A 19,519-nucleotide genomic window follows, 5' to 3' on the forward strand; every position below is an offset into this window, starting at 1 on the left:
AGTAAGAGGTTTAACTACAAGGGCAGTGCTAAGGTGGTCAGGCCTCCTCGTGTAGACACATGATTGGATTTTTTTAAAGAGGGTCAGAACTGGAACCTGATCAGAACCAGGAAAGTTAAAGTCCTTCAACTTTTTCGGGGGCTGCACTATTGGGATATTAAAGTTAACAACTAGCCCGGAACATGGTTTCTTATCTCAGCCAGAAGATTTCATCTCTAGCAGTACATTTCCCTCCTGGGACATGGGCTCATCATGGTCTCCTTATGGTGCTAACAAATAACTCCAAGTATGCTTTTGCCAAAGATGTAAAAAGTGTGTGTGTTTAACATCTTTGTCATATCTATGTAGGAGCAGAGCGTCAGAAGAAAGCCATAGAAGTATTTAAACTTCTGCTCTTCCTTTCTTTTATGTCGTGGAATGTGGTGCTTTCAATGAGAGTCTTACACCATGTCTGGATCCTCCAGATCCTTTCTCAGTCCACGCTGACTTCTGTTGTTTACTTCTGTCCTCCACCTTTGACTGTCTCCCTTTAAATGGTAAAGGATTAATTAAAAAAAGAAAAAAAAGTACCACCCATTCCATAATAAAATTGAACTAGTAAGCTGAGCATCCTGTAAGCCAGTCTCGTGAGCCCATCTTCTTGTTCTTCATGCAAACCTGCCTATTGTTGTCAGCCCTTTCTGTGCTTTGTATTTGGTTTTATAAATTCTTTGCTGAAACGCTTTGAGCGCATATGATTTGATGTAGAAATCGTTTTGTGCTGACTGTACAGAGTTATTTATTTAATTTTTTTTCTGTAGCTGTAGTTCTAAAATCCTCAAAACCAGGCAGGGACAGCATGTATCCCTGTTTTTGTTGTTTAGTAGAGATAGATGTGGGATTTTTTTTTTTTTTTTTTTTTTTTTTTTTTTTTTTTAATGGAGGGCCTGTATGGAATTGGCATTATATTGGGAGCCATTTTAAATTACTCTGCATGGACTCACTTTTTTCTTGGTGGGATTTTCAGGGTATAGAGAAATGATCTTCAGAGGAGATGCTTTGCTCCTGCCTGTAAAAACTTCAGTGCATCATAAAGGAAATGAGCAGCTTTTGTGGCGGGCGGCCTGGCAGGAGAGCAGAAGTTACTGCAGGAGGTGGGGTGCCACTGTGCAGATGCTCCGGTGGTAGTGTCTTTTAATAAAGAACAAAACAAAACAAACCCAAAACAGCAACAAGAAAAACTTGAAGTTGTGAGGTGAATCCTCCTCTCTGTGAACGTACCGGGTTGCTGGTCACAAACGGGAGCAGTGTAACGTTTTGGTAGCCAAGGGGCAAGGTAGTTTAGGTAACTGATATTGGGAAGCATGCCTCCGGAAGGGACTTGCAGAGATCGCCTCGTCCAACTCTGTCTGAAGTAGGAGCACCCCTATCTGAACTATCCTGTACAAATCCATTGTCTAACCCGTTAATGAAACAACTTGGTCAACCCTGACACAACCACAAGGCATAATACCCAAATCTGCTACGAGCAAAGCAGGGGGACCATGGTGGCCAACGTCCTGCTGCTTCAAGGTTGTTAAAAGGGTTTTTGGTTGTAGCTGTCGGTCTAAGGACACAGGTAGGCCAGGGTTTTTGGATAGAGGTGATATCTTTTATTAGACCAACTGAGTCGTTGGAAAAAAATTCTTAGCAGGCTTTTGGATGCAATTACCTTTCTTGGAGTCTCAGCAGAGACTTACTATGCCTGAAGAAGGATGATTGCGCCCACAAGCTTGCTAAGAACCGTTTTTTCCAACTACTCAGTTGGTCTAATAAAAAATATCACATCTACTCAAAGAACTTTGCCTGCCAAGGTTGTTAAAATACACTTGAGATCTGAGGAGGAGAACCACACCCCCTGTACCAGGAGGAGGCAAAACCCCCACAGTCCATATCAGTACCAACGTGGGGTAAATTGCCTTCCTGATCCTAAGTATGGTGATCGGTCTGACCCAAGTGGAGAGGCACGTGCTAGCAACTTATGGGTTTGAGTTCCAGCAGGACCCAGTGGCTCACCTCGGTCACAACCCCCAGCCTTAGCTGCAGCCACTATCTAATGGTTATGAAGAAAGCTTCAAACGAACAAAAAAAAAAAGTCGTCGTGTCACGCCCCTGCCCCCAACCCTTAAAATCGTGTAACAGTAGGAGCGGAAAAGAAATTCCCTCCCAGCCCCATGTGACAACCAACAAAACCCAGAAACATGGGCTTCAAATGTTTGAAGACTGGTATCATGTTCCCTCTTTTCCGCCAGCTGAACATAACCTGTTTTCTTCAGACTTCCTCTAACTTCTCCATGTCCTTTTTGAAATATGGAGCCCTACGCTGCATGTAGTACTCTAGATGAGTCCTAAGTAGTGCCAAGTAGAGGCACTATCACCTCCAGTGTCTTGCACCTAATTCTCTTTTTGATGCATCCCAAAACTGCATTTGTCTTTTGTGTAGCTGCATCACACTGCACACTTGTATTGAGTCTGTGATCCACCAAACCTCCCACATCCTCCTTTATGGAGCTGCCATCCAGCCAGGTGTTACCCACTTTGTATTTCTGTTTTTGGCTGTTCTTCCCGAGGTGCAGCACCTTGCATTTGTCAGCACTGAACTTCATCCTGCTAGCTCCAGCCCCACTTTCCAATTTGTCATGGTCCTTCTGAATTATGCTCCTGTCCTCCAACATGTTTGCAGTTCTTTCCAGTTTCATGTTGTCTGCAAACTTGCTCAAGGTGCTTTCTATGCTGGCATCCCAATCATTAATAAACACGGCGAACAGCACCGAGTCCAGTTCAGTGGGCTCCACTCAACCTCCTGCCATTCTGATGTGGAGCCACTTATAATTACCCTTTGCTTGTGGCTATTGAGCCAGGCATCTCTCCACCTTTTATAGTAGTCTTGTCTAGCCCACGTGTCTTCAGCTTGTTTGTGAGAAGGTTGTGGGAGACCTTGTCAAAAGCTTTGCAGGTACATGATATCCATAGCATTCCCTTCATTCACCCAAGGAGTTGCTTTGTCAAAGGAGGAGATCAGGTTTGTTTGACACAATTTGTTCTAACTAAATCCATGCTGGCTGCTTGTTATCAGCCTTTCCTCCTCCATATGCTTGCAACTGGACTTCCTTCCCAGGTATTGAACTGAGGCCAACTAGTCTGTAGTATCCCAGGCCCTCCTTTTTGCTGTTTTAAGGAGGGGCGCTATATAATTCTCTTTCTAGTCCTCTGGTATCTCCTGTCTCCTACAGCTGCTTAAATATTATTACTAAAGGCTCTGAATTCACCTCTGCCAGTTCCTTTGGTACCCTGGATGCAGAGGACTGAAACCATGAAACTATTTGACTTTTTTTTTTTTAAAGCTGATGCTTTCCGAGGAAGGATTAAGGTGCAAAATGGGACAATGTTATATGGAGAGCTTTCATTGTCACATGTCCCATCCCTATAGTGCAAGGTAGAAGACCAAGAATGTGTCTCAGCAATGCTAAATTAATTAAATCTGAACTGCTAGTGATTCCACACCTTCCTCCAGCCCCCTTTTAAGCATGCCTGTAGCAGCAACAGTAGTAAGAATGGGACTAATTTGGTCTCTTCATGAATGAATGTAGTTTTGTTCCTTATAGTGGCTCAAGGGGCTGCGATTACCCCTTTTTTCCAAAGTTCTTGAAGAATTAAAAAAAGTTCAGTGACCAGAAGTGAGTCAAACAGCTGAAATCCAATGACAGCTACTCTACACGAGTATACTTGAATGTGCGCGAACAGTAGTTTTCTCTAAAGAATGTGCAGGTGTTTCAGTCTCTTCTCAGAAGAGCTCCAAAAGACCTTAACTTTGTGTAAGGTTGATGACACAAAACCAAATCACTTTTTAGTTTCTCTTGAAAAATTTTCTTATTGGGGAGCAGATTGTGGCTCCTTTGCCTACACGTTCTCTGGCGATACAGAACCATATTCTCCAGCTGTCATTGATTTAGTGGAAAGTACAAGGTTGTATCAGTCCTGGGTGTATTTTCCACTGCTCTCCAGTAGCTGCCACTATATTCTGGCCACCAGGTATCTCCATATTGCCTGTGTTGCTTTTAGGATTAAACATCTTTTGTATTGGAAAAGCCTGCTGAATGTTGTTTGAGCAAATGGCCAAATCAACCACGTGTTTTTGTGGTTTTACAAATGCTAATAAATGGCATGGAAGCCAGTAAAACCATAACAGAGATTCTTTACACACAAATCTTTGAGAACATCTTGATTTACATGCAAATATTGAATATTAATTTTCTTTTTTCTCCTCCCTCCCCCCCGCAGAATCAAGTGACGGACACAAATAGAAAACTGCAGAATGAAGGGAAAGAAGTAAGCCCTTATTTATTTTTATTCTAAGATGTGATGGGTTTTCTGTGTACTTTTTTATTTCTGTGTTATGTTGATGGATTGTGTGGTGTGGCTTCAAAGCTAATAGCCTGCACAGGCAACATTTGATGGGGTTTTTTTATTTTTTCTGCAGGGAATATTGTTAATGTGTGCAGTATTTTGCATACTCGCAGCTCCCTTTCCTTGTATGCAACAAAGGTTGAATAGAGGAGTTGTTACGGTTTGCTATAATTGGAAGCTAAAAACTCAGTGGAGGGGGGGAAAACCTAAAAAAGCACGGAGACTTGAAGTATTAATGGTCAAATTGTGAGCTTAATCCTTTGGTCTCACTTCACATGAGTAATTGCATTCACACACACATGGAAGGATCAGGCTCCCAGTCCATAATTGAGTATGGCAGCACCTTGGGTCAGTGCAGGGTTTGAATCATATATGTGCGGAGGCATAAAGTCATGGCACGGGAAGTTACCTTATGTGTGGGGTTGGTTTTTGCTTGACCTGTATTCAGTCTTATTCACCTCTTTTTATTATCAGAGGAGGAATACATAGGAAATTTGACACTTGTTTGTTAGTGCTCTAGAGGCATTGAAAGGCTTTGTCTTCGGCATCTTCTTGATCATCCTACGAGTTTCATACCACTTCTTCCTTTCACTTCCACAGTAATCTTGTGCTCATCTTGCCTCTTCTGTCTTCCTAGTTAACAAAATGTATTTTGTTGTCTGCACTTCCGAGCGAAATACTTTTGTCATAGACACTTCAGAGATCTTATTTCCCTGCAAGTGTTGGATTATTCCCAACCTCCTAGTATTCTGAAAAATGCAACCCTCTCCAGTGCTTGCTGCTTGCGAGTGCGCTGCTCGCACGTTCCTAGAACCGGCTCTGGAAATGATTTGTGATAGCCATGCAGCACCTGTTGATGACAACAGAGAAGATACAATTCTGTCAGTAATTGAATGGTGTAGAACGGGGTGTCAAACATGTGGGCCGGATCTGGCCCACAGAACCAAGGCGTCCAGCCCATCTGTAGTCAAATGCACTGCCCCTTGACTCTGCACTGCCACGTGAGCCTGGCTCTTCATGGATGTGTGCCCCTGACTCCATGCTTCATGAACGCAGCTCCATGCAACCATGCATCCCTGGACCCATGCTGCTGCCCGAATATGGCCCCATGGATCTAGCCCCAGAGGAGCCTCTGCATTCTGGATCTTGCCCATGGCGAGTTTGACACCTGTGGCATAGCATGCCAACAAAGGGAAGAGTTGGTTTCCTTGGAGACAGCTAGAAGTAAAGGGATTTAATTGAAAAAGGGCAAATCAGACTCGACAGCAAGGAAATACAAGGTTTTGATTGTGAGGCAAATGCTGCCTTGGACATCTCTGGTTCTCGGAAACAATGGAACTTTGTTTGGTAAGGTTACATCTCCTCTGTGTGGAAGATGACCTGTTCCCAATACTGTGGAACAGGCTCCTTTGGATCAAGGACAGTCTTAGATTTCACCATGACTTGCTGAGGCTCAAGGCATGCTTTTTGACCTTGCTTTAAAAAAAAAAAAAAAAAAAGGTAGCAACATGCACACCTGAGTGCGTGTGTATGTATTTTATACAAGTCACAAAATAAGATGGCTCTGGGTCTTGTGGAAGCTGTTCAGATACGATGATGAGGGACTAGTAAAAATCCCTCAGGCTGTCGCAATCACTTTCTGGCTTCCATCGAGCAGATCTACAGCTCTTTCACTGGAGGTTAAGCTACTGGAAGTCATTGTTCATTGCTTGCAAAGAACCCCTTCAGAAATAGGCTCTCTTGAAACACTCAGAGAATGGGGAAAATCATTTTTTGAAATGAAAGACCTGCTGAGGCTTCAGGAATTCCAACTGCTTCAGATTTGCTGCTTAATTGTTTTGCTTGAGTTGCATGATTAAATGAGCAAAATGTACTCCTCCTACCAAGATAACATTGCTCGAGTGAATGCTGACTTACTTGGTGGTCTGGAGCACAGGATTGTAGATCTATCTTTGGGCTCTTGGGGAGAGATTTAGTACAAAAATGTGATCTACCGCTGTTGGTCTAACTTGGTTTTCTTTTCTTACAGTTGATAATAGCAATGGAAGAACTGAAACAATGTCGACTACAACAGAGAAATATTTCCGCTACAGTTGATAAACTAATGCTGTGTCTTCCTGGTGAGGAAACAATGATTCGTTGTGCAGTTTCATTTAGAGTTCATTTCTGTATCATTCTGCCTTAATGTCTTTGTCCTTCTTCTCCCCAGTTCTGGAGATGTACAGCAAACTGAGAGAGCAGATGAAATCTAAAAGGTGAGTTATTGAAGAATCACTAGTCTGTGTATGCTGCAAACAGCCACTTGAGGTAGTTTTTACCTAATCAGAGTCCCAAGGGTAGAGATCAGTCTGCTCTTTTTAAAATATTTTTTTATTCCTTTTTTTTAAATAAGCTCTCTGAGTTTTTACTAGTGTCTTAGTCTATCTTCCAGTCTAATATAGGTAGAGGTTAGAATTTAAGTTGCAACATTTCTTAATTTTTACCCAGATTTTCTAGTGATAGGTTCCTAGCAATTCACGGTGGTTTTTATATTTATGATGCATGCTAAATAAACCTCAGTGTGATTGGTCAGAGGAAAATGACTTCTTAAAAGTGCAGTAACAGATGCATATTCACAAAGAATCAGCCATTTGCTGACAGAACTACTAACACATCCACCATGCAAGGGACAAGAGACGATATTTAACTTTTTATGACTTGCCTTCTGGAAAACAAATCTGCCGAGAGTGGTGAATCCATTTAAAAAGGTTCTTTTCAGACAGAGAAAAGGCATGGGAATGGTAAAGAAGCCAAAAGTATTTGCAGAAGTAACAATAAGAGTAACCATCCAGACCCCCGAGAAGAACTGGGCAGAAGGGAAGAGCCAAGTGTTGTTGCAACTGGGGATCTGTCTTAGCTTTGAGGTTGCATCAAGATCAGAGGTGAGCTGAGATGAAGGGGCTCCATAATTCAGAATGAACCATAGGCTGCAGAAAAGATCCTGGACTTCCCACGGGACCCGACCCCAATTCAGAGGTTGCTTCAGAAGTAGGGAGGCAGGGAAATGCATGCAGGTGTCCTCATTTTGTTCTGATGTACAGGGTTTCTGAAAACATCACAATTTTTTTGGTTATTCACTACGCCCTAGAGTGTCAGATTGCAGGACTGTAAGGGACCTTGAGATTTATTCCAAATGCCTCTGTGAAGCAGGGTCAGGTATGCTCAGTAGATGCTTATCTAATCTGTCTTTTAAAAACCACTGCTGCAGAAGAGTTTCACAGTCTCCTGTCTCTCACTAGCGTGTTCTTGTCTTGTGGTAATATTCAGCTTAAATCTTTTTTTGCTAATTAAGGTGATTTTTTTTTTTTCCCTTTTTGTCCTTCCCTCAGTGGACATGGAGTACAATTGATCAGAGTCACTTTTTTTAATAAACAGCTTTGTCATCCAATATGTAAACTTTACCTCTAATCCTTCTCTTCCCACCCACCTCTTTTTAGAGAACTGATCTAATTCTTCCAACTTTCCACATATGCTATGCAGTTTCCAAACATTGTTCTTGCTTCTCTCCTCTCCTTTGGGCGCTCTCCAGCTTGCCTAAATAAGAACTCAGTTTTTTTTATCAACATTTCATTGTCTCCATTGTTGACTCATTTAGTTCACAATTCCACTATAACCCTCAGATCCATCAGTTTCTGCGTGACTGCTGTACTTGACTTCTTCTTTTGCGTAGCACTTTCCAGCTCCTCCCCCTACCCTATGGACCATTCCTCTAATTGATCAATATTGGTCCTCCAAAGCAATTGCAACACTTAGCTTGGTGTCCCCCACAAATTTTATAAGTTCCCTCCTGCCTCCTTTCCCCTGCCCCCGCTTTTATTATCAAGTTCTTCCCTTTTATTTATTAGAGATCTGATAATACAGGACAGATCCTATGGCCCCCACTTAGTGCCATTCCAGTTGGACTGTTTGTAATCCTAATTGGGGCTACATCTCAACCGTACTTGATTAGCTGATTTTAGAGTAATGATTTTGACTATCCCATATGAACAAAGTTGATGTGTTGCGTTTACTACTTTTTCTCTTGCCCGTTAGGACGGCTATTCTGTCAAGAGGGAAGTATAGGTTGGTTGGTAGGATTTGTTATCCCCGGAATCTTTCTGGTGCCTGAAGTTAAATTGATTGGACTCTAGTTCTCCAGGTCATCCTCCTTCCTTCCTTTTAAAAATGGGTACTATGTTTGCCCTTCTTGAATCCTCTGGGACCTCCTCTGTGCTCCACAGAGTTCTCAAAGATAATTGTTAATGATTCAGAGATTACTCTGCCTGATTTCTTCAGCACAGTAAGGTGTGATTTTTTTAAAACTCAGCTGGTACCACAGCTGTTCCGAATTTATCCCAAATTGTTCCAATATATTCCAAGAACATCATTATCTGTTTCCTGCCATATTCATTTTTTCCCTCTTCACATGTGAGTTGAAGTCCAGCATTACCACTGGTCTCTGTCCTTTGATAGTTACTCAAAAGAAGTCTCATCTACCACCAGCTCCTACTGGTTATCAGGTTGTCTGTAGTAGACCCCTGCTGTGACATTACTCCCTTTATCTTCAGAGACATTCAACAAAATTGTCTATACTTTCCCTAAACTTTATAGCAAGTACATACGTTCTAGATATATCAAAGCAGTACCTCTTCTTTCATCTGTTCTTCCAAACAAATGATACTTTTCTATGCTAATACTCCAGTCCTATAATTTGTCCTGCCAGTGTCTGGGTTACCAACTATTACAACTCTGGTTGTGTACAAAAGTATCTGGTTCTTGCTTATTTCTCCATACTTCTAGCATCTGTTTAGATATCTTAGATGATTTGAGCTGTCTTTTTTGGGCCAGTTATGGTTTTGAGTAAGTCCACTTTTTTTCTTCCCTCTGGGCTCTCATCACCAGCCGCTTTCAAACTAAGCTTAGAGGATGCTTGCACACTTTTGTGAACTGATTTCCAGAGATACTTTTCTCCTTCGTTAGAAAGGACCATCTCTTCTGTACTTCCTTCAAAGGACACTCCTGCATGGTCAAGGGTAACCACAGCCTTTCCGTCTACATCCTCTGTGAACTGGTAAGTTGGTCCATCCCTCTTGGCTGTTACCTCACGTGAGGATGCTGCCTGTGTCCCGGCTATTTCAGTTATGCTTCCAGTGTCTTGCACTCGCTTCTGATCTGGCTGGGGTTGTATTGGCAGTATTATTCATGCACACAAATAAGCAGAGTGGAGTGGTAGTGAGCTGGGTAGTTCTTCTGCAGCAGCACTGCTGGAAGCTCTTCCAAGCCAGCTGACTTCCTCCATCCTGGATGCATCTCTGTGTGGTGTTGATCAAGTCTTTATGCTCGTATATGCTTTGCAGCCCGGCCATCGCCTGCATCCCAGTTACCTGTGGTTTTTGAGAAGCTTCATTAGCTGACTCTTCCTGCAGTAACGATACCATAGATCCTGCTGCCTTTTGGAGACATACAGACTGTTTCCAGCAAATCAAGATCAGGACCTTACTCTCCTGCTGCTGGTGCTTTTAGCTCCCTTTTGGCTGCGGTAGTTTCTCCATCCCGTAACAATCTGTGTACTTAACTAAATCCTTTCCTTTCTTGAACATTACGGGTTTCTTTCTTGTATATTATGCAGACGTCTGGGTGGGCATAGACATGTCATGGGGGGGGGGAGGGTTTCTGCTACGGGCCACCAAACCAGGAAGAAGGCATGGATGAGGCCATCTTTTAAACAACTGATGGAAGCAATCAAATTGCAGAACCTGGTTCTCTTAATTCTTGATACAGATGTTAGACAGGCCAGTTGGAGGGGAGCTCTTGTCACAGACAGGAAGGAATTGGTTGAGGTTGTGAAGGGGGAAGGCAACCTGGTTGACAGTGACCACAAAGCGATAGCATTCAAGTTCCTAAGGGGAAGAAGGACAGTGAGCAGCAGAGGAAAGACACTGAACTTCAGTAAGCAGACTTTAGCAGGATCCCTTTGGAGGCAAGTCTGAGGGATAAATTAGTCTAGGAGAGCTGGCTGTATTTCAAGAAGGGCCTTTTAAGGGTGCAGGAGCAAGCTATAGTGATGTGATGGGAGAATGGGAAGTGCAACAAGAGGCCAGCCTGGCTAGACCGCAATCTCTCTTCAATGACTTGAAATCCCCAGAGGAATCCTACAAAAAGTGGGAAGCTGGTTATAGTACTAGGGAGGAATATACGGGTATTGCATAATACAGGTGTACAGGGAGAAAATTAGGAAGGGCAAGGCATGATTTGAGATGCAACAGATAAGGCAATAAAAAAGTTTTTTTCCAAATATATTAAGAAATGAGAGGACAGCCAAATGAAATCATATTTCCCTAAAGAAATACAGAAAAACAGGTCATCCTTTGAGGTGAAATATGATGTAATAGAAGATGCTGTTGTTAGAGAAATACAGAAGATAATGCAGAGAAGGCTGAGGTTATAATGCCAGCAGAACAAACTATATTTTTGCAACTGTCCTTCCTCTTAGCTTATGTAGTATGTCTCGACACTCCATGAAGGCTGGGTGTGTGATGGAAAATTCAGGTTTAAATACAGGAGTCTGGCTGGAATAATGGCTGGAGTATGATCCCATAAGGCACTGTTGAGGTAGATGGAATGAGTTATGTTGGTGTGTGACAGAATATTAATACTTTTAGGAGGGCAGGAGCTATAAGATGAAAATTAAAATGAGCAAAGTGCAGCTTAACCCCACAGGAGACACTGTGGAACCAGTAGGAGAAGAAAGAACAAGGCAAGAAACACTTTCCTTTATGCTCTCCAATCCAGTAAAGGTGTTCCCGATTTTAAAAAAAGAACCTCCTGCCCCCATTGGCTTGTTTGTGCCTGACTACCATCCCTTCATTGGTTTAAAAAAACCCAACCCAAAACATTAATGAATGGATGGAGTTTCCAATTGAAATCGGTGTCTTGCATTTCACTGGCTTAAAAAAAACAAAAAACCCCACAAACTCTCCTGTGCTTATAGCTTGACTAGCGTTTCAGGATCCTTTGGGGTGAAATATGATGTAATAGAAGATGGTTTTGTTAGAGATGCAGAAATTCAGACTTTGGCACCTTGGTTCATTGCAATTCTTGTATGAGGAGCAGATCGCAGCGGGAAGCCTTGCTGTGCAGAGGACACTCCAGGTATGGTGGGGCTGAAGCCGCATTACTCCGTTAGCAGGAATCACTGGCCTTTGCACTTATGAAACTAGAACAATGTTGAACTCTTCTCTGCCCCAGATGTTTTAGACTTTGTTTTCGGCAGGCAGTCATGGACCTCATCAGTGAACACGCACTGTCCCTGCAGGCCACATTTTAGCTTCTTCTAATTCAACAAACATTGTCCTAAAATATAACAAAATCCCAATGTGTGTTTATTCCTCTGGCTTCATTTCTGGCGTTCTGTCCATTCTTAAGTTTCTCTCTAGAGGGGATTACATTTTATTGCAAATAGTTTTTCATACCTCACAGTAACATAAACAGTGACCGGGTTACAGGATTAAACCATAGGACTTGTGCACTGCAGCCCTTGATGGGCCCTACAATTTAAAAGTTACAGTAACTTCCCCTTGACCTGCCTGTAGTTGAAGCGAGCATTGTTTTGAATAGAGGTTTGAGCAACGTTGGTGCGTATCTTATGACCAAACATTTTTTTGCGAGTAGGGGGTGTTCACTCCAGGTGGTGCTGGCCAGATTTCACCTTTGTCTTGTGTTCGGTCTTGTGAAATCCGAACCTCCCCAGCGCTTCCCTTTTGGATACGATATTCTTCATTATCTCTCTGACATTTGGATGCTGTTGAAAATTGCCTTTTTTCCACCAGAGAACTGGCTGCTTTATTAGTCATGTTAAAATAATTTCTTAAATTTCTTACACTGATGACTCGCAGCTAACACAGGCGCACACTTTTTTTTTTTTTGTTTTTTGTTTTTGACTCCTGCTCTTCATCTGTTCAGTTTTGTTCACGGTTAGCTATCCTTCATCTTGCATCCAAAAGGACTTAATTACACTCGTGTCATCTCATATATGAACAAGCAAAACAAAACAATTGTAACAAAGCTCTCTGAAGCAAGGACTGTCACTGGATTTTGAACAGCACCTGGCCTGAAATCTCCCTGATCTCTGGACGTTTTATTAAAACAACAAAAAGCTGGCTGGGCACAAATAATGTTTTTCTGTTCTAGGGTCGTCTTATGCAAGGATCTCAAAGTGCTTTGCAAACACTAGGCCTTACAAACCTACCTTTTGAGGGGGGTCAAAAGGGTATGTAGCAATCGGTTGGTCCACTCTGTAGATATAGACACTTCTGACACTGGAAGTGTATAATGGTGCTCAGCAACACTTAAACAATTGGAAAGGAAATGAGACTGGACTCCATGCACACAGGAACAAATCTGAGTAAAGAGGAAGTGTTGTAATCGCTTCTCCAGTGTGTGTCCACTTTCTAACCTTGCTGTCGTTCAGTTTGGCCACCTGAGAATGTGAGACTTGGCAGTACTGTGGTGCGTATGGGCACTGAGGTGTGCGTACAAGTCCTTTCATATATTGATATGCCTGTTCAGCACCAACGTCCTCGGAGGGGATACAGAAATGCAGAAGAAGGTTGCCCATTTCTGAATTGGATTTCTTATTTCCCCAGACATTACCCTGCACTGAAGACACTAGAGCACCTTGAGCACACGTATCTGCCGCAGGTGAGCCACTACCGCTTCTGCAAGATCATGGTGGATAACATTCCGAAACTGCGTGAAGAAATCAAAGAAGTTTCCATGTCAGACCTCAAAGACTTCCTGGAGAGTATCCGCAAGCACTCGGACAAGATTGGCGAGACAGCAATGAAACAGGTAGGGTTTTGTTTTGTGGCGTCTTGGAAAAGCAAAACACACGGGCTATGCTAGACTGTCCGTTTCTGTGCCAAAGCATCTAAGGATTTGTAGGAACAGTTAAAAAGGACTCTTGAAACATGTAGCAAGTCCTGTTGCTGTACGAAACTGAATGATCCTTTGTTCCATGGCTGCCGCGAGGGCCTGTTTTCTGTTTCATGTACAGCCGCAAAGTGATGACATGTTTTTCTGTACTTTGCCCTAGACTTCTAGTAGCCCAAAGTCTAGGAGGCCGAGGTGGGTTGTATAAGCCAGATCTCCCACTTAACGGGGTAACGCAGCATTTGTGCTGCTGTGCTTTGCATGGTGAAAACTTGCAGAGCTGAAGGAGCTGGTGTCAGTTTGCTGTGGTCAGGGGTGAAATGTTAGCTTGCGGTAAGTACGACTTTGCATTGCAGCCCAAACTCATTCAAAACATTAGGTACATCTCTATACTGTTTCACAACCATTCTGCCCTTGGGTTAATGTTTTGGAAAATAAACCTGGTTCATTATCTATACTCTTGTACGTAGGAAGAAATGGTCAACTGCACAGAAACCCTTTTAATTTTCTCTTCCCTCTTTAATCTGTTGAACAGCATTCTTTCTAGTCTCTTCTATTTTGAGGATTTCCATTTATCTGTCTTTCATGATATGCATGCTGCTTTATTATCCTTGTTGATCTCTTTAGGATATTAAAAAAAAAAAAAAAAGTCTCTTTGGCGTATCGAAAAATCTGCTTTCTACTCTAATTCCATTAGTTTGAAAATAAAGGAGAGTAGACTCCTTCTAGCATAACTAGTATTTCTAATATTAAATCAAGTTAACAAATCTTTGGTGCTAAGAGGTTAGACAGTGTATTTGTATAGGATGGCTTGGACGGGGCTCATCCTGCCTCAGGCAGGGGTTGGACTAGATGACCTCTCGAGATGCCTTCCAGTCCCGTTCTTCTATGATTGAAATCTGAATCTACAGAGAGAGTGGCTGATCTCATCCTACCAAACACCCAGACACATTGTAACTATGTCCGGAAAGTGCTCGTTTTGTGTATAGGTTTCCCTCGCTTTATGCTGTACACGCTCCTGGAAAACGGCGCATACCTCGAATTCGCGTGAAGGGAACATCCTTTACAATGTAACGAATAGGGATATGTTCCACGACCTTGACTGTATTGACCCCTAGACCCATTTCTACCACCTTTCCAAGACAATTTTGGTACTTGCCAGCAGCAGACAGTACACACAAGCACAGGGCACTATCATGATGGGGATGCAGACAACGAGTGAGGAGCACAGACCCACACAGGAGACTGTTTTGGTGAGTATCACTCCCACAATGCACTGCACAAAGCAACTGACTGCAGGCTTCCACCACAATGAACGTATAAGAGTGAATCTACCTCTCATATAATACCCTTTTTTGTATGAAAAGGGTCATGGCATAAGAGCCAATTCGCACCTACAGAATCCGCATAAAGCGAGGGAAACTTTTATTAAAATTACTTTTAGTAGATGGCAGGAATTTTACCTGATGTGGCTAGTTAGTTCCTTGAAAACTATTATTTTTAATGGAAATGCTTTAGCTTTTGTCATAAGAGCAACTTACTTTCTTGAAAGATCATTCTTTGTTCCTGCTGCTTTGCGTGCATAGAAAAGAGTTTTTATTTGTCTTTTGCTGTCACAGCTAATGCCAAGAATGGGCTTTTCTTTAAATATGCTTCACGTCCAGATTAGTGTTTCCTAATAATTGGCGCATAAAAGGGATGCAAATGTTCTGTGTTGTTGTTCCCTCCCACCTGCGTTGCCATGATGGGGAAGAGCGAGACTAGATCACTCATGTTTCACTGAGAGGCAGGCATTGGTTTCTTTTGTTGGCAATGAGATTGGAGGGGGGGGAAGATAGTCGCATGCATAGTTTTGTCAATGTTTGTCTTTAATAAAATTGGTAGGCAGAATAAAAGTGTGACACCATTTCTTTGTCCTTGCAAATCAATATCTTGCTTTGCATTGTCTCCTCATCTCTGGGCAGGATGTTTGTCTGCTGCTCTGCCCCAGGCTTCCCCTGCTCTCGCCTCCCCCTATATCTCTCACAAACTAATCCCATCCTCATTCTCTTCTTTCTGCTGCCTCCTTATGGAGTATCTGCACCGCTCTTTGACCTGTTGTTTCTCCATCTCTTTGGACTGCTGAAACCTGGCTCTTTCCGTCCACTGTGTCCCTGGTACTTCTATGCACTATTGTGCTGATGATGTCTCTCTTCTGACATGCATTGTCCTGGAGACTTGTTTTTCCCCATTTCCACTTCCAACCTTTCCTTAGATCTTGTTTTTTCGGTGTCTCTCCCATCCTGCATCATCAAGGGCTCTACTAACTGCTTATGCCTTCCCTGGTCATAGATATCACTCTTGCTTCCTCTCCATAGTCTCTTCTCTCATGTTTTGACATGAGTTTTTATTTTGAGCACTTGCACAGTGCAAGTTGCCCATGGCTTCCTGGTCTTCATCCCTGCATTTGACCATCAGCCTTTTAATGTGGCCCCTTGCAAGACATGAGAGCATCAGTCTATGTTCCCCTCTCCTCTGGTTGCTGCCTCTCACTCTGTAATAGTGCTCGATCTTGCACTTCTTTTCTATTCATTCCCCACTTTTTTGATCACAAGGGCTTCTGAACTGAATTGTTTCATTTTGAACTATAGGGCTTTCCAGTGGCTCTCTTGTATTGCACAGAAGATCATCCTTATGTGAGTGTCTCCGTGGGGAAAATGTTCAAGATAATCTGCTTTTTCCTGAGTGAAAGACTTGCACAGAAAGGACTTGAAAACACAGCACACACTATTGACGATTTGAGAAACCTTGCATGTGTAAGGCTGCAGTAAAGTCTGCTCATAAATTTTTTTTCTCGTACCAGAAGATCTCTACTGTCCTGTTGAACTAGGGCTCCTGGCAGGTGTCATGTCAACTGTGCCATGGCTTTTTTCATGTCATGAAAATATTGTGCCATGTGCATGGCTACGTGTGCAAAGGGCAGGCTGTCAAGAGGGCGGTGGGGAAGGTGGCCTGCTAGGCTGTGCTGCTGCTGCTCTCGGAGCTCAATGCTGGTCAGCAGCACAACTGTAGGAGTGACAGGACTCCATGAAGAAATATCCCCTACTCCATGCCCCCCTGTCACCCAGAGCTGGGTGAGGGATGAGGCTGGGGGGAATCCTTGTCTTGATTTCCCTCCCCTGGTGCTGGGCAGAATATGTATGGGGGAAATCCCTCCCCTGAGCTGTGGAGGGCTCTTGGCTTTGGCAGAGAGCATAGGGGGTCCCCTCCCTTGGAGCAGAGCCCAGGAGTGTCAGGCAAACCTTTCCCCCAGCGAGCCATGTATGCCAAGGATTCCCTGGGCAAAGTGTAGGGTGGTGGGGAAAATCCCTCCCCCGTGCCAAGCAAAAGACATGACCAGAAAATCCTTCCCTGCTGCTCAGCAAAGCAAGGGTTGAGGGGGGAATCCTGCCCCCCATCCCTTTCTCCCTTAGAGAGCCAGGAATGCAGGGAAGGCTCTTCCCTAGTGCAGAGCAGGACTAGGGGTTCCTTCCCCATGCTGAGAAAAGCCCTTCCTTCCCACCCCCCCCCCACCCCCAACATTGAGCCAGGCATGTGGGGAAAGTCCTGTCCAGCATGGAGCAGGGCTGGGGGTCCCTTCCCTTCCTCTCGGTTCTGTTCTACACTAGGGAAGGGGTTTTCCTGTGCTCCTGGCTCTGTCAGGGGGAGATTTTTCCACCCCACACCCTCTGTGTTTTGCTCAGCTCAAGGAGTGGAAGGGAACCCCCATTCTTGCTTCTGGGGTTGAAGTGGTTTCCCCTGTGCCTGGCTGTGTGCTCTGGATGCTGGAGGACCCAGGAAAGACCTTATCACCGGATATGTGGTCTGTCACGCGTTCAGTTTAATGCTTGATAGAAACCAACTACAAAAATGTTGTATGCTTTTCAAGCAACATCTTTAGCTGGTTGGCCATGTTTGTAGCTGGCTGGCCATTTTTATCATGCGATTAATTTGCATGCGTAGCAAAATATATTGCACAGTCACCCAGTTAATTGCATAATACGTGCAACATGTCAGGGCCTTAAGATGCAAACTGTAAATAGGTCTCCTTTGCTGCCGAATTGAGTTGTATAAGGGATATAATTGTCAGCACGTTTTACCGTGAATGTCACATTACTGTACCGCGCTTTAGGGACAGGAGCAAACAAAGCCATGTGTAATTGTAGCTCCCACTGGGAAATTTAGTTGGAACTTGATTTTTTTTGGTGTGCTGTGTGTTGACGAAAAGTGCCATCGAACCTTTTTAATGACCAGGATCCACGCTTTGGGCGTCTCTAGCAGCGTAGCGTCCCTTCCCATTATTTTGATGAGACTAGAAGCGAAGAACTCCCTTGCTAAATTACCAGTGCCAGTTCTTGCATCGCAACAGCTTTCTCCATCTCTTCAATGGCTGATTGATAGTTGTTCTGTAATAGTCTGGACTGGCAAAAGGCCTGGGGGAACGTTGAGGAGCCGTGATTGGCAGCTCTAATGGACTGGGATAGGGAATACGCATTCAGTTTAAATTAGCGTCATGCAAGTTCCCTTTAAGCTGTTTGATTTCACCAGCGGGAGCAGAACGGGCTTGATCCGATGGTGAAGGAAATGTTTGTAACATGACAAGTCTGAGGCTGACGATGACAAGAGTTGAAACTTCCACGTTGCGATAATCGGAAGGATCTGTCTTGGAAGGCACGGAGCCGGCGTTGCGTTTCTGGCCGGCGTTCAGATGCTGGGAGTTCGTTGGCTCCCTCTGTTGGACAGGAAACCGCCAGTGGGGGTGAAGTCAAGTGATAAGTTCCTGGGGTCAATCCTGCAAAGGAAACGGGAGGCTTTTGTGTTGCTTCATTGAGAAATTATGACTTGAAAAAATCACGACCCCTCATTGAGTCCTTTGCCTAATGTGTGTTTAAAAAAAATCCTGAACCTTATTACTTGTGATCCTATGGGAATCTCTGCTGCCCTAAATATTATTCCTAATAATACGGCGCGCAATGCTGAAACACTTGCACTTGCTTATTGAAGTTGTTTTGGAATTTGGCCCCGTGAACTTTTTTTTTTTTTTCCAGCTTAGAGTTAGTTGCAGGGTGGTTAGGGATGGATTTCATCTTATTAACACTTGATGATATCCGGTATGTGTTTTTATTATCTAGCTTAACATCTGAAATATGTGAGGCACGTGAAAGAGGTCACTCGAAATGGTGCTGCGTGCTAAGTATTCAGTGCAAGTTCTGTAACTGTTTCTACACAGGGGGCCAAGAATAACCAATCCAAAAGTCATTATCGGATAAAGTTTGTCTGGACAGCCAAAACATGCAGTCTGCCTTTCAAATAGACAGATGGAAACCAGTATATTTTTCATAGCATCAGTAGGATGAACTTTTTAGGCTTATGTTTAATAGGTAGTGATCTCTTGTTACTAGCTTGAATGGACTGGTGTTCCTGTTGCATTTTTTTTCAAGGTAATATTTACTTTTCTTGGCAATGGATGCTATTTTTTTTCCAAGCCAGATATTACAATTGAATGATGAAAATAGACCCATGCCATTTTTTTGTGCGTTGAGGTGGTGGAACTTGTGAAGCGTAGGGCCATATCTTTGTACGAAGTGGCAAAGCATAGTAGGCATCTGAATGAATGCACTCTTTAAAACAAAACAGACATGTTAATCTCATTTTAGATTAATGGCATTTTGTCTGATGGTACCTTGCATTTCCATTCATGTTAGGAACAAAGCTACTCATTCATACAGAAAGTTTCTTCTTCCTTTTATTTATGATGAAACATTTCCCTCCTTGCTGAGATTTAGATAAGGATATCATTAAAATATTTTTTTAATATATGCTGCTATCCTTATTGCCCTTTTGCTTATCTAATGTTTTCCTTTTAAAGTTGTAGTATAGGACCAAAGCAGGCCCCAGATGTAGCTGGCTTCATGAAGAAAAATATATTTTCTTTTAAAATCAGTTTAATTTGAGACCACAATCACTAATGCGCTAATCATTACTTTATCATTTATTGCAAGATATCATCATAAGACACAGTTAAGGCTCTTTGAGTGTCCCGACTGTGTACTTCTCTATTGTAGTGTTTGGGATTTTTGTTATGTTTAATTGCACTCCCAAACTTTTTTAGACTTGCAGTGCTTTG

At 43.1% G+C, this 19,519-nt stretch overlaps 1 protein-coding gene across 1 annotated transcript in view; it reads left to right on the forward strand.

Annotated features, from left to right (window-relative positions):
• The window catches only part of EXOC6B (exocyst complex component 6B), a 197,696-nt gene that overhangs the window by 74,051 nt on the left and 104,126 nt on the right, over nt 1-19,519 (forward strand). The window contains exons 4-7 of the mRNA XM_014518640.2: nt 4,300-4,347; nt 6,455-6,545; nt 6,635-6,680; nt 13,089-13,293. Of these exons, the coding sequence (XP_014374126.2) occupies nt 4,300-4,347; nt 6,455-6,545; nt 6,635-6,680; nt 13,089-13,293 (390 nt within the window). The remainder of the gene's footprint in view (nt 1-4,299; nt 4,348-6,454; nt 6,546-6,634; nt 6,681-13,088; nt 13,294-19,519) is intronic.

This window comes from Alligator sinensis, unplaced genomic scaffold (assembly GCF_000455745.1).
Source record: "Alligator sinensis unplaced genomic scaffold, ASM45574v1 scaffold12_1, whole genome shotgun sequence".
Lineage (NCBI taxonomy): Eukaryota > Metazoa > Chordata > Crocodylia > Alligatoridae > Alligator > Alligator sinensis.